The sequence below is a fragment of the Chiloscyllium plagiosum genome, chromosome 45, assembly GCF_004010195.1.
Source record: "Chiloscyllium plagiosum isolate BGI_BamShark_2017 chromosome 45, ASM401019v2, whole genome shotgun sequence".
NCBI lineage: Eukaryota > Metazoa > Chordata > Chondrichthyes > Orectolobiformes > Hemiscylliidae > Chiloscyllium > Chiloscyllium plagiosum.
In genome coordinates this window covers 3,319,527-3,331,675 of record NC_057754.1, presented here as the reverse complement: position 1 = coordinate 3,331,675, position 12,149 = coordinate 3,319,527, and the positions used below count along the sequence as shown (strand labels likewise).

At 49.5% G+C, this 12,149-nt stretch overlaps 1 protein-coding gene across 3 annotated transcripts in view; it reads left to right on the top strand.

Annotated features, from left to right (window-relative positions):
• Nucleotides 1–12,149, top strand: part of dnajc4 (DnaJ (Hsp40) homolog, subfamily C, member 4) — a 49,332-nt gene that overhangs the window by 25,532 nt on the left and 11,651 nt on the right. For all 3 annotated transcript variants that reach the window (XM_043682632.1, XM_043682633.1, XM_043682634.1), the window contains one exon: nucleotides 9,876–10,102. In XM_043682632.1, the coding sequence (XP_043538567.1) occupies nucleotides 9,876–10,102 (227 nt within the window). The remainder of the gene's footprint in view (nucleotides 1–9,875; nucleotides 10,103–12,149) is intronic.

The following is a 12,149-nucleotide window of genomic DNA, read 5'->3' as shown; positions in this document are numbered from 1 at the left end:
TGGAGGGGTGTAGGAACTGGAGGGCGTATACGTAGATAGGGAGGGGGTGTAGGAACTGGGCGTGGTGTACAGAGATAAGGAGGGGCTGGAGAAGGTGACAGATATGGAGGGATGTAGGGGCTGGAGGAGGTGACAGACTAGGGAGGTGGTGTTGGAGCTGGAGGAGGTGACAGAGATAATGAGGGATGTAGGGGCCAGAGGAGCTAACAGAGAGAAGGAGGGGGTTTAGGGACTGGAGGAGGTTACAGAGCCATGGAGGAGTGTCGAGGCTGGAGGAGATCAGACAGGTAGGGAGGAGTGTAGGGCGGCTGGAGGAGGTCAGAGAGATTGGGAGGGCAGCGTGCTGGCTGAATGTGTGTTGGAGAAATGAGGAAGGTGTGAGAATGTAGAGCCCTTCACCTAGGGCCAACATTATGAAGGAAGGGTTCGGGGATTCTGAAGGAGCTATAGGTAGGCCTGCCCACGAAGGTGCTCTCAGAGCTACCCCTGTAGGTAAAGGGTGGGGCATGGTAGTTGGACCACTTTTGCCTTGGCAGGGGTGGAGGGGAGCACACACTTATGTTGGCATGTCCATAGCGCTGGCACACCTTGGTGTCTTCCCCCCTGCATTTCCCTGCTGCGAAGGGCCATTGCGAGAGGTGCATGCAGCAAGTTCCCGGGCCCGGCATGACAGCTGATGAGCTCAGACTCCTTTCAAACGCTGTCTTCCCCAACCCCCCCCTCCCCCCAGCCAGTAGTCTGTCAGAGCAGGCTGGGCATGTTGTGAAACCTTATCTGAGGTTCCTTTGAAATGGTCATTTGGGTGATTCAGCGTGGGGATGGGGGACCATTGTTCCTGGCCCTGCCGCCTCCCTGTGGGCTCCTGATCAGCAGCCGCAGATAGCGGCACTCAGCGCTGCCTTGTCACTGCGCCAATCACCCTGGCTCCTTTCAAAAGGGCTGAGACAGCAGCAAGTCTCTATTGTTCACCCAGCGACGGAGGGCAGAAACATGCTCACCGTCCTCACCCACCCCCCACTTCAGAAGCCACATTCCCTAGCCTTTTGTATGGGAGTGTAATGAGGTACATCCACAGTGTTGACACACCAACCCCAAACAACAGCAGAAGGGCTTTCACAGTCCGCGTCGTGCTTCACATCCCTTCAACGGGATGGAATTCCTGTGCTGTGAAAGGATTGTTCTCCGATCAGGCCAGGCGCTGTTTAACCCTTCGAGGGACTGAGCTTCAGCGGGCAAACCAGGTTCCACAGGAACCTACTAGACCCAGCCATCGATCATCCCTGAGCTCCTCACTACAAGACAGTCACCGGTAGGGTCATCGATACCTGCCTGCCAGCAAGAAATCCAATTGAAGGAAACATCACCTCCCCCCCCTCCTCCCCAACCCAAATAAAAGAGAGCTCGGGGGTGTGGGAGGCGGGTATCTGGGATTCACTCCCTCAACGGGTGGTCAGGGTGAATGGGGAAAGCTTGATAAACACACAAGGGAGGAATGGAACCAGCCACTACATTACCAAGGTAGAACAGACTGGACTTAGAGAATCTTATAGAATCCCTACAGTGTGGAAACAGGCCCTTTGGCCCAACAAGTCCACACTGACCCTCCAAAGAGTAATCCACCCAGACCCATTCCCCTACTATCCTATATTTACCCTTACTAATGCACCTAATCTACACATCACTTAACATGATGGGCAATTTACCCTAACCTGAACATCTTTGGAATGTGGGAGGAAACCCACACAGAGATGGGGAGAATGTGCAACTCCACACAGTCAGTCGCCCCGGACTTGTGGTTAACAACGTGGTGTTGTCGTGGTCGGTTCACTGGACTCTTAACCCACCCAAGGTAATGCCGCAGGTTCGAATTCCACTTCAGTAATGGGAGGAATTTAAGTTCACTAAAGAATGTTGGCAATAGCTTTGTGGTATTATCGCTAGACTATTAATCCAGAGACCCAAGTAATGTTCTGGGAACCCAGATTAAAATCCCGCCACGGCAGGATTGTCGTGAATTCAATATTGAACTGAATTTTTAAAATCTGGAATTTAAGAATGGAATGATGACTGTTGATTGTTAGAAACATTAGACTGAACCATCTGGTTTTGGGGTCTCCAAATTTGAGGAAAGAGATTCTGGCTATTGAGGGAGTGCAGCGTAGGTTCACAAGGTCAATTCCTGGAATGGCGGGACTATCTTACACTGAAAGACTGAAGCGACTGGGCTTGTATACGCTTGAGTTTAGAAGGCTGAGAGGGGATCTGATTGAGACGTATAAGATTATTAAAGGATTGGACACTCTGGAGGCAGGAAGCATGTTTCCGCTGATGGGTGAATCCCGAACCAGAGGACACAGTTTAAAAATAAGGGGTAGGCCACTGAGAACAGAGTTAAGGAGAAACTTTTTCACCCAGTGAGCAATGGATATATGGAATGCTCTGCCCCAGAAGGCAGTGGAGGCCAAGTCTCTGGATACTTTCAAGAAAGAGTTAGATAGAGCTCTTAAGGATAGTGGAATCAAGGGTTATGGGGATAAGGCAGGAACAGGATACTGATTGTGGATGATCAGCCACGATCATAATGAATGGTGGTGCTAGCTTAAAGGGCAGAATGGCCTACTCCTGCACCTATTGTCTGGCTGAAATGGGACTCCAGACCTACAGCAGTGTGGTTGACTCTTAACTGCCCTCCGGGCAATTAGGGATGGGGCAATAAATTGCTGGCCTGGCCAGCGACGTCTCATTCCGTGAATAAAGCAATCTGGAATTGAAAGCTAGTCTCAGTAAAGGTGACCAGGAAACTGTCATTGATTGTGTTAAGGCCTCATCTGACTCACTGCCCTTTAGGGAGGGAAATCTGCCATCCTTACCCGGTCTGGACCTACACATGTCTCCAGACCACATAGCAGCGTGGTCGGCCTTTGAACCGGCCCGACGAGCCACTCAGCCTCAAGGGCAGTTAGAGACGGGTGGTACTGCTGGGCCTTGTCCCCACCATCCACCTCCCATGAAAGATTCAAGAAGACCAAATCTCCCTCAGAGAGAATGGCCCAGGCACGAAGAAAGACTTACATTTCTCTAGCACCTTTCACCACCTCAGGACATCCCCATCGCACCTGACCAGCTGATCAAGTGCTTCTGAAACTGGGAAGCCAACTTGTGCACAAACTGTCACAAGCAGCTGCGATATAAGGAGCCAGGTCATTGCTTTTGTAAAATCAGTTCAGCGATAAGTCTCAGGAGAAGAGAGACACACACACAGACACACACAAACACACACACAGAGACAGACACAGGCACATGCACACACAGATGCACACAGACAGATGCACAGGCACACACAGGCACACACACACACACACAGGCACACGCACAGACACACAGACACACCCCTCCAGCCCTGGAATCATTTAGATGGGTCAGATGGTGCTCGTCCAAAAAGCCAATCCTGAGACATTGCTGCACTCCCTCAGCAGTGGCAGCACAGGTTCTTGTGGGAACTCTGGTGCAGCGGGGTAACCTGTCCAAAGAAAAAGAGAGTTTTTAAAATTTGTTGTTTTTCCCGTGGCTGGTGGTTCCTTTGTGTTTGACAATCTGCGTGTACATCAGCAAAAGCGTGACAGCTGCCTGTGTGCAGGCTGTTTCAGTCAGGCTTGATGGCTGACGATGATACAGGCCGTGAGGCCTCTTTTGGATCTTGGGGCCTCCTCAGACCCGCAAATGCATAAACACACACACATACACACACACACATGCACAGGGAGTGTCTGAAGCAATTTGCTAAGCTCCGTGAGGGAATGTGGGGTGAGGGGGGAGCCTTAAATATATATCCACAAGGTCTCTGCCCCCACAGCTCTCTGTGGCAAGGAGTTCCAAAGACCCTCAGAGAGGGAAGAAACTCTTCCTCATCTCAGTCTTAAATTGATGTCCCTCTCAGTAACATCATAGCAGCGATTGTAGCTTCAATCCCACCTTCCCACCAGTGACTCCCTTGTTAGTCAGAATCTGGTCCGACCAGAGGTGAGGAAGGATTTCTTCACTCCGAATCTTTCAAATTCTATTCCCCGGGGAGTCCGGAATCTTGAATACATTCAAGGCTTTGAGATGGACAGACTTCTGATTAACAAGGAAGTCAGAAGTTGTCAGTTGAGATGCGGGATGGGATTGGGACAAGGAGGCTGGACAGTTGAGTTAATCAAACTAGACAGGATCGTATTGAATGGTTAGGCAACAGAGGAGATGATGGCTCATCATCTCAGCCAGCGATCTTACTATCATTCCCATTGGTGGGCTAGCTCTGATTCTGATCGCAGTGTGGTGCTCCCGACTATGTAATACTCCTGTCGGTGTTGTCAGTGCTAGTGAAGTGGCTGTTTGTGCCAGACTGTGGGTGATCCTGTGTATCTGTGTATGTGCCCATGACTGAGTATGTGTGTGTATTCATGTGTGTATATGTAACTGTGTGCCTGTACATTTGTGTGTGTGTGTATGGTACTGAGTATGTCTGTATGTAATCCTGTGTGTATATGTGACAGAGTGTACCTGTACATTTGTGTGTGTATGGGACTGAGTATGTCTGCATGTATTCCTGTGTGTGTATGTAACTGAGTGTGCCTATACAGTTGTGTGTGTGTACCTGTGTGTGTATGGGATTGAGTATGTCTGTATATCATTCCTGTGTCCACGTGTGCATGTGACTGAGTGTCCATGTGTGTGTGTATGTGAAGGAAACAGACCCTTTGGTCTAACCAGTCCATGCTGAACATAATCCCCAACTAAAGTAGTCCCACACCTGCCCACTCCTGGCCTGTATCCCCCCAAACCTTTCCTATTTGTGTATCTATCCAAATGTCTTTTAAACGTTGTAACTGTACCCACATCCACCACTTCCTCATGAAGTTCATTCCACACACAAACCACCTTCTGGGTAAAACAATTACCCCTCATGTCTTTTTTAAATCTCTCTTCTCTCACCTTAAAAATGTGCCCTTTTGTCTTGAACTCCCCCATCCTAGGGAAAGGACACCTGCCATTTACCCTATCTACGCCGCTCATGATTCGATAAACTTCTATAAGGTCACCTCTCAACCTCCATTACTCCAGCCTTTCTTTATAACTCAAACCTTGTATACCCAGCAATATCAGTGTTTTCATTCTTTCTCAAGAGGTGGGTGTCACTGGCAGCACCAGCATTTGTTGCCTGTGCCTAATTGTCCCTGGAGAAGGTGGTACTGAGCTGCCACCTTGAACCCCTGCAGCCCTTAGGGTGTACATCAAGCTTCTTGAGTGTTGTTGATGTGTTGTTACTCATCCAAGCAAGTGGGCAGTATTCCTTTGCATTCCTGACTTGTGCCTTGTAGGTGGTGAATGGGCTTTTGGGGGGGTATGGTGGAGCCAGGAGGTGAGTTACTTTCTACAAGATTCCCAACTGCTGACTTTCTGTCGTAGCCACTGCATTTATATGGCTGGTCCGGTTCACTATTTGGTCAATGCCAGGACAATTAATTCAGTGGTGGTTATGTGATTTTAATCCCCACCAGATTTCCCAAATTCTCTTCATCTCAAACCACCCCATCCTTCTCTTACTTCCTCCCTGGTGTGTTGATCCAGTTTCTCCTGCAAATATATCCATACTGTTCTCCTCAAACAATCCCTGCGGGAGTGAGGTGCACATTCTCCTCGATCTCTGGGGAAAGATATTTCTCCTGAGTGAGGATGTTAGTGACTATTCAGCACTTTAGTGACTAGCACAGTGGATCAGGCTCTCTCTGCATTCTCCCCCTCCTTCCCCAGAGAGTTTGCCGCTGAGCTGCAGAGAGACAATTTGCACTTCAGGAAATTTGGCCAGCTGGCCGATTCAGACGGGAAGCATCTTCTCCCACTGTTTTGACAACTAAGTGACAGACCCAAATATTTATCTGCTGTGCTGAAGAGACCAGCAGATACTTTGGAGCTGTTTTCTCCTTCAGTCACGTTGTCAGGGCTCTTGCTGTGAAGCACAGGGTGTTTTGAGCTTGTGCCTTTGCCGTGTCGTGTCTCACCCTGCCAGGGATGGTAACCATATCCCTGCCAACACCTTGCCAACTGCAATCATTCTGACATTGGCAGCCTGGGGTTCGAAGCTCCCAGACCTCTCTGTTACCCATCTCCTCCCAGGGCACTTATTAGAACGGACTCCCTTGACTGAGCATTTCATCACCCAACCCTACTATCTTCTTGTGTGGCTCAGGGAGTACTGTTGTGGTTAGACAATAGGTGCAGGAGTAGGCCATTCGGCCCTTTGAGCCAGCACCACCATTCATTATGATCATGGCTGATCATCCACAATCAGTATCCTGTTCCTGCCTTATCCCATAACGCATGATTCCACTATCTCTAAGAGCTTTATCCATCTCTTTCTTGAAAGTATCCAAAGACTTGGCCTCCACCGCTTTCTGGGGCAGAGCATTCCATATATCCACCACACTCTGGGTGAAGAGGTTTCTCCTCAACTCTGTTCTAAATGGCCTACCCCTTATTTTTAAACTGTGTCTCTGGTTCTGGACAGAGGGTTGACACACAGCCCGAGCTCTCTGACTGTGTGTAACCTCAGCTTAGCCAGAATTGCTTCGTCTACACGACAGGCGGTCACATAGTCTGACATGCGTCACATTGGGAGGAGCGTTTTCTGGAGAAAGGTGCCAGAGACTGGAATTCTCTGTCTCAGGGCATTGGGGTCAACCCCCAGCAGGTGAACTGCAGCGGTTCAAGAAGGCAGCTCACCCCCACCTTCTCAAGGCAACTAGGGATGGGCAATAAATGCTGGGCCCAGTCAGTGACACTCCCTTTCCACGAAATGGATACATTTTAAAAAGTTCCTTGCCTCTCCTGACATTCTGTGTGAAATAGAGAGCATCATATGACCAGGAAAAGCAGTCAGTATTCCATACATGGGGATTGCCAGGACTTGAGATTCTTCTTGCTCTCAGAGTGCCAAATTTCAGATGGTCTCAACGTCTTGTACTACAGGAGAACAGGCTTCTGATTGGCTGGAAAGTGAACTCTCATTGGCTGAGGCGAGTCCCTGACCAGTCAGAGCAGACCTGGCCATTCTGAGATTGCAGACTGACAGTTCACAATCCCTGCTGTAGTTCTGTCTCATGCTGTAGAAATTGGTATGTTTGTGTCTGTTTCTTGCATCTTGGTCCAAGATGAAAATACTTCAAGGGTTCAGAATAGATTTACTGTACTAGGATGTTGCCAGGTTTGGAGGGTTTGAGCTGACTAGGCTGGGGCTGTTTCCCCTGGAACTGAGGGGTGACCTTATAGAGGTTTATAAAATCATGTGAGGCAAGGATAGGTTGAATAGACAAGGTCTTTTCCCTGGGTTGGGGAGTCCAGAAGTAGTGGGCATAAATTTAGGTTGAGAGGGTAAAGATATAAAAGAGACCTAAGGGGGAACTTTTTCACACAGAGGATGCTGTATGTATGGAATGAGCTGCCAGAGGAAGTGGTGGAGGGTACAATTAGAAAATTTAAACCTTACCTGGATGGGTACATGAATAGGCAGGGTTTAGAGAGATGTGGGCCAAATGCTGGAAAATGGGACTTGGTTAGTTTAGGATATCTGGTCGACATGGAACAGTTGGACTGAAGGGTCTGTTTCCATGTTGTACAACATCATGGATGGTGAGTGGGACCTTGCTGAAGATGCTTTACCCTCTGATCTACTATAGGCCACAGTATTTATATGGCTGGGCTCCAGTTCAGCTGCTGGTCAATAGTGATCATACAGAATTACAAGGTGACCTTGAACTGTGGGTTTGGAATGAATTCACTGGATCACCAAGTGAACGCAGCAGCAAAATTCATAACCAGGGTAACGACATGGAAATCTAGTGTGCTAGTTGGACCAAAGAGTCTGTTTCCATGCTGCACATCTCTCTGACACGTTGTCTCTTCTAGTCATACATAAGTATTTTATTGCATGGAAGTTGCTGTGGGAGCACTCTGAGGTCACGAGAGACCTTTATAAATGCAGAATGCTTTTTTTAATTGCCACACCAGAAGGTATGTGCAGGAGTTAGCCACTCAACCCATTCAGTACGACCATGGCTGATCACCGAACTAACTGTCTCCTGTTCCTGGTTTCTTCCCGATATAGATTAGATTAGATTACCTACAGTGTGGAAACAGGCCCTTCGGCCCAACAAGTGTCATCCAACCAGATCCATTTCCCTCTGACGAATGCACACTTTGATCCCTCTAGCCCTAAGAACTGGATCTATCTCCTTCTTGAAAATATTCAGATTTTCAGTCTCAACCGCTTCCTGTGGCAGGGAGTTCTGCAGGCTCCCTAAACTCTGGATGAAGACATTCCTGCTCATCTCAGTCTGTAATCGTCTGACAGTGACCCCTGGTGCAGCATGTTGGCTCAGTGGTTAGCCCTGCTGCTTCACAGTGCCATAAACCCAGGTTCGATTCCGGCCACAAGCCGCTCTCTGTGTGGAGTTTGTGCAAATCCCCTGTGTCTGTGTCGGTTTCCTCCAGGTGCTCTGGGTTTCCTCCCACATGTGCAAGTTTGGTAGACCGGCCATGTTAAATTGCCCATAATGTCCAAGGGGGTCCAGGCACAGTGGATTGGCCGTGCTAAATTGCCACCTATTGTCCGAGGATGTGCAAGTTAGGTGGGTTAGTCATGGCAAAAACCGCATGTGGGGTGGGAGAGTCGGGTCTGTTTGTGAGGGTCAATGAAGACTCAGTGGGCCAAATGGCCTCTTTCTCCACTGTAGACGTTCTACAATTCTATTCTATAGCTCTGGTCTTCCCCGGTCATCAGGAATATCCTTCCTGCATTTACTCAGTCTAGGCAAAAGTGAGGACTGCAGATGCTGGAGATCAGAATCGATAGTGTGGTGTGGTGGCAGCATCTGAGGAGCAGGAGGATCACCATTTCGGGCAAAAGCTGTGAGAGTACCCCCACCCCCTCATTCTTCAGTGCAGCAGCCTGCCACGTACTGGAACGCTTAGGCTTGTACTCCACCCCCACTCTGGCCCTGCTATTTACCCTGGAGGAGTGGGTGACTGGGGTTCCTTTCAAAGTCCAGTCACTCCGTACTGAAACAAGGCAGCCGTTTTATGGTCAACAAGCTCATAATGTGGCCTGGTGAACTAAACATAAAGGCTTGGGTGGTGCTGTTGAGACCTAGGGATTCAGGTATATAATTCTGTGAAGTTTGTAGACAGGGTGGTTAAAAAGGTATCTCGCACGCTTGCCTTCATTGTGCAGATCGTTGAGTGTGCGAGTTGGTTTGTGCAGGATGTTGGTGAGACACTTTCTGGAATAGTGTCCAGTTTTGGTCACTCTGCTATAGGAAGGACATTGTCAAACTGGAGGGGGTTCAGAAAAGGTTTACCAGGAAAGTTGCTGGGAATGGAGGGCTTGAGTTATAAGGAGAGGCTGGATAGGCTGGGACTATTTTCACTGGAGTGTAGGGGGCTGAGGGGTGACCTTATAGAGGTTTATAAAATCATGAGGGGCATGGATAAGATGAATGGCAGGTGTTTTTTCCTTGGGGTGGGAGATTTCAAGATTGAGGGCACGTTTTTAAGGTGAGAGGAGAGAGATTTAAAAAAGACACGGGGGCAACTTTTTTACGCAGAGTGTGAAGAGAACTTCCAGAGGAAGTGGTGGATGTGGGTACAGTTGCAACATTTAAAAGACATTTAGATAAGGACATGGATAGGAAAGATTTGGAGGGACATGGGCCAGGAGCAGGCAGATAGGACTAGTTTGGTTTGGGATGATGGTCGACACAGATTGGTTGGACCGAAGGGTCTGTTTCCGTGCTGGATGACTCTGTGACTAACTGTGTGAAATCGCCTTGACTCCTCAGCTCCATCCTGACATTGACGTGTCCAACCCGGAGCTCCACACCCAGTTTGTGCGGCTGAACGAGGCCTACAGTGTGCTGAGCAAGTCCAGCAGCCGCCGGGAGTATGACTCGAGGCTGAGACTCCAGCGTCACGGCGCTCCTGCAGCCACTGGCAATGCCGCGGGGAGTGATGGTGACCATGGCGACCCCTTCTTCTACAACAACGTGAACCCGGCACCACGCTATGGGTAAGAGCCCTGACTCATAGCTCTCTGTCCTCTGGAAGGTAGGGAGCCTGAGGAGATGAGCCTGAATTGGTGGGGGGAATAAGGGTGTGAAATGGATCAAGATCCAAAGTTGGCCTCCATGAAGTACAGGTATCGTCAATGGTCAAGTTGGTCTCTCACTCATTTCTGGGTCACAGCAGGTCATTCTGCCCATCAAGTCTGCTCTGTCATCGAATGAAATCATCTCCAATCTGATCATCCACCACTCCAATTCCCTGCCTTTTCCCCATAACCCCTCTATTCTCTTCCTGATTAAAAATCTCTCTCCCTCAGCCTTGAAAAGACCCGAATGACCCAGCACCAACAGCCCTATGTGGGAAAGGATTCCACAGATACACCACACTCCTCCTCATCTCTCTCCTAACTGGGAAAACCCTTATTCTGAGAGTTTGTCTCGTTAGCCCTGGACTCTCCCACAAGGGGAAAACAGCCTCTCCACAGCTAGGTAAAGTTAAAATCTTTTTAACTTTGTCCACCCTGGTCCAATGGCCAGTACCTCCCCACCACAGCTAGGTAAGACAGAGGAAAACTGGTTTGCTGTGGTGCAGGGACACGTTTGAGATTGTAGGTGAGACATGTTGGTATGGTGGGTTTGAACATTTTGACACAGTGAGTGATATGACTGGGAACGTGTTGCCTAAAGCAGTGTTGGGGGGTAGTCGTTGGAATCTGAATGATTTTGGAAGGAAAGTGGATAGAACCTGGAGGTGTGACGAAGTGAGACTGGAGTGTTGGGGAAAGCTCAGCAGAGAGCTGGCATGGACTCAATAGGCCGAGCAGCCTCCTGCTGCACCGTAATGACTCTGGTCGACAGTCTGACAGCCGCCCAATCACAGAAGCCCAGTCTGTTACCGGGAGGTCTGCTTTTAAACCGAACGCAGTCATTCCAGTGCCCCAAGTGGGATTCAAAGTCATGGTCCTCTGGGGTTCAGTGTTCAGGCCTCTGGATGGCTGTCCCTTAAAAACTAGCCACTGAGCTCCATCCCCGTAATGAATCAACACCTCCTCCCGTACAAACGCATGCCAGAGAAACAGTTGCGGATGTGAATGCATGGGCTGATGTGCCACTGTGAATCACACTTGGCCATTCAGTCTGACGCAGGGACGTGCTGGTTTCTCTGACTGTCGAGACCCAAGCTAAGCAGCATCTTTGTCAGTGCCCAGACTGAGGGATTGCCAAGTCCCGGTCTGCTGGCCTAACAGAGGAGCGAGTCCTGGTCAAGCTCAGACAGATTCACCCAGCATTCAGCTGAGCCCACCTTTGCCTCCTTCACCTGCGGCCGGGGTTGGGGCTGTCAGTGCCCACCAGCTTGGTTTCGGTGGCTGCCTGCAAGTTCAGCCGTACCTGGCTGCCACGGAAATCGGTGTCATCCCATCAATGCTCGTCCATCCGAAATCAGGATTCAGATTTGGGTTTCAGACCTGAAGCCCTCTCTATACAAAAGATAAGGTCAAAACGTTGGTTGTGGGAGGGTGCTAATTGACACTTTTCAATACACAAAGGTTTTGATCGCGGCTAATGCCAATTTGCAAATTGCACCATCGATGTCATCACAAGGCCACGGAGTGTTCTCGAGTCAGGCATATCAGGCCTGCTGACCAATCTCTCTCTCAAAGAGACCAGTTTTAAGACATGCCCGAAAGCACAGCGGCGGCAGGGCCAGTCGAAGCTTTTGAGAGGGAATCGGACCATCCTCTGATAAAGGTTTACAGAACTGCAACTCACAAAGGCAGGGCAGTCGCGCTAGTTGTGCAGTGTGCTAGCACAGACAGACTGGGCCGAATGAAATACTCCAATCTTCTCAGGGAAGAATGTGAGTGCAAGAGGCAGAGTGGCAGAGCGATGGGTATTCTGTGCTTAGGCTCCACTGAGCTGAAGACACAGCTACCAATGGTGGAATGATGGGAATGAGGGGATGGATGTTTGAGTTGGAGGAAGGGCAGTGATGCAAGGGCTGGAGGGGGTGACAGAGATAGGGAGGGGGTGTAGGGGATGGTGGGGGTTACA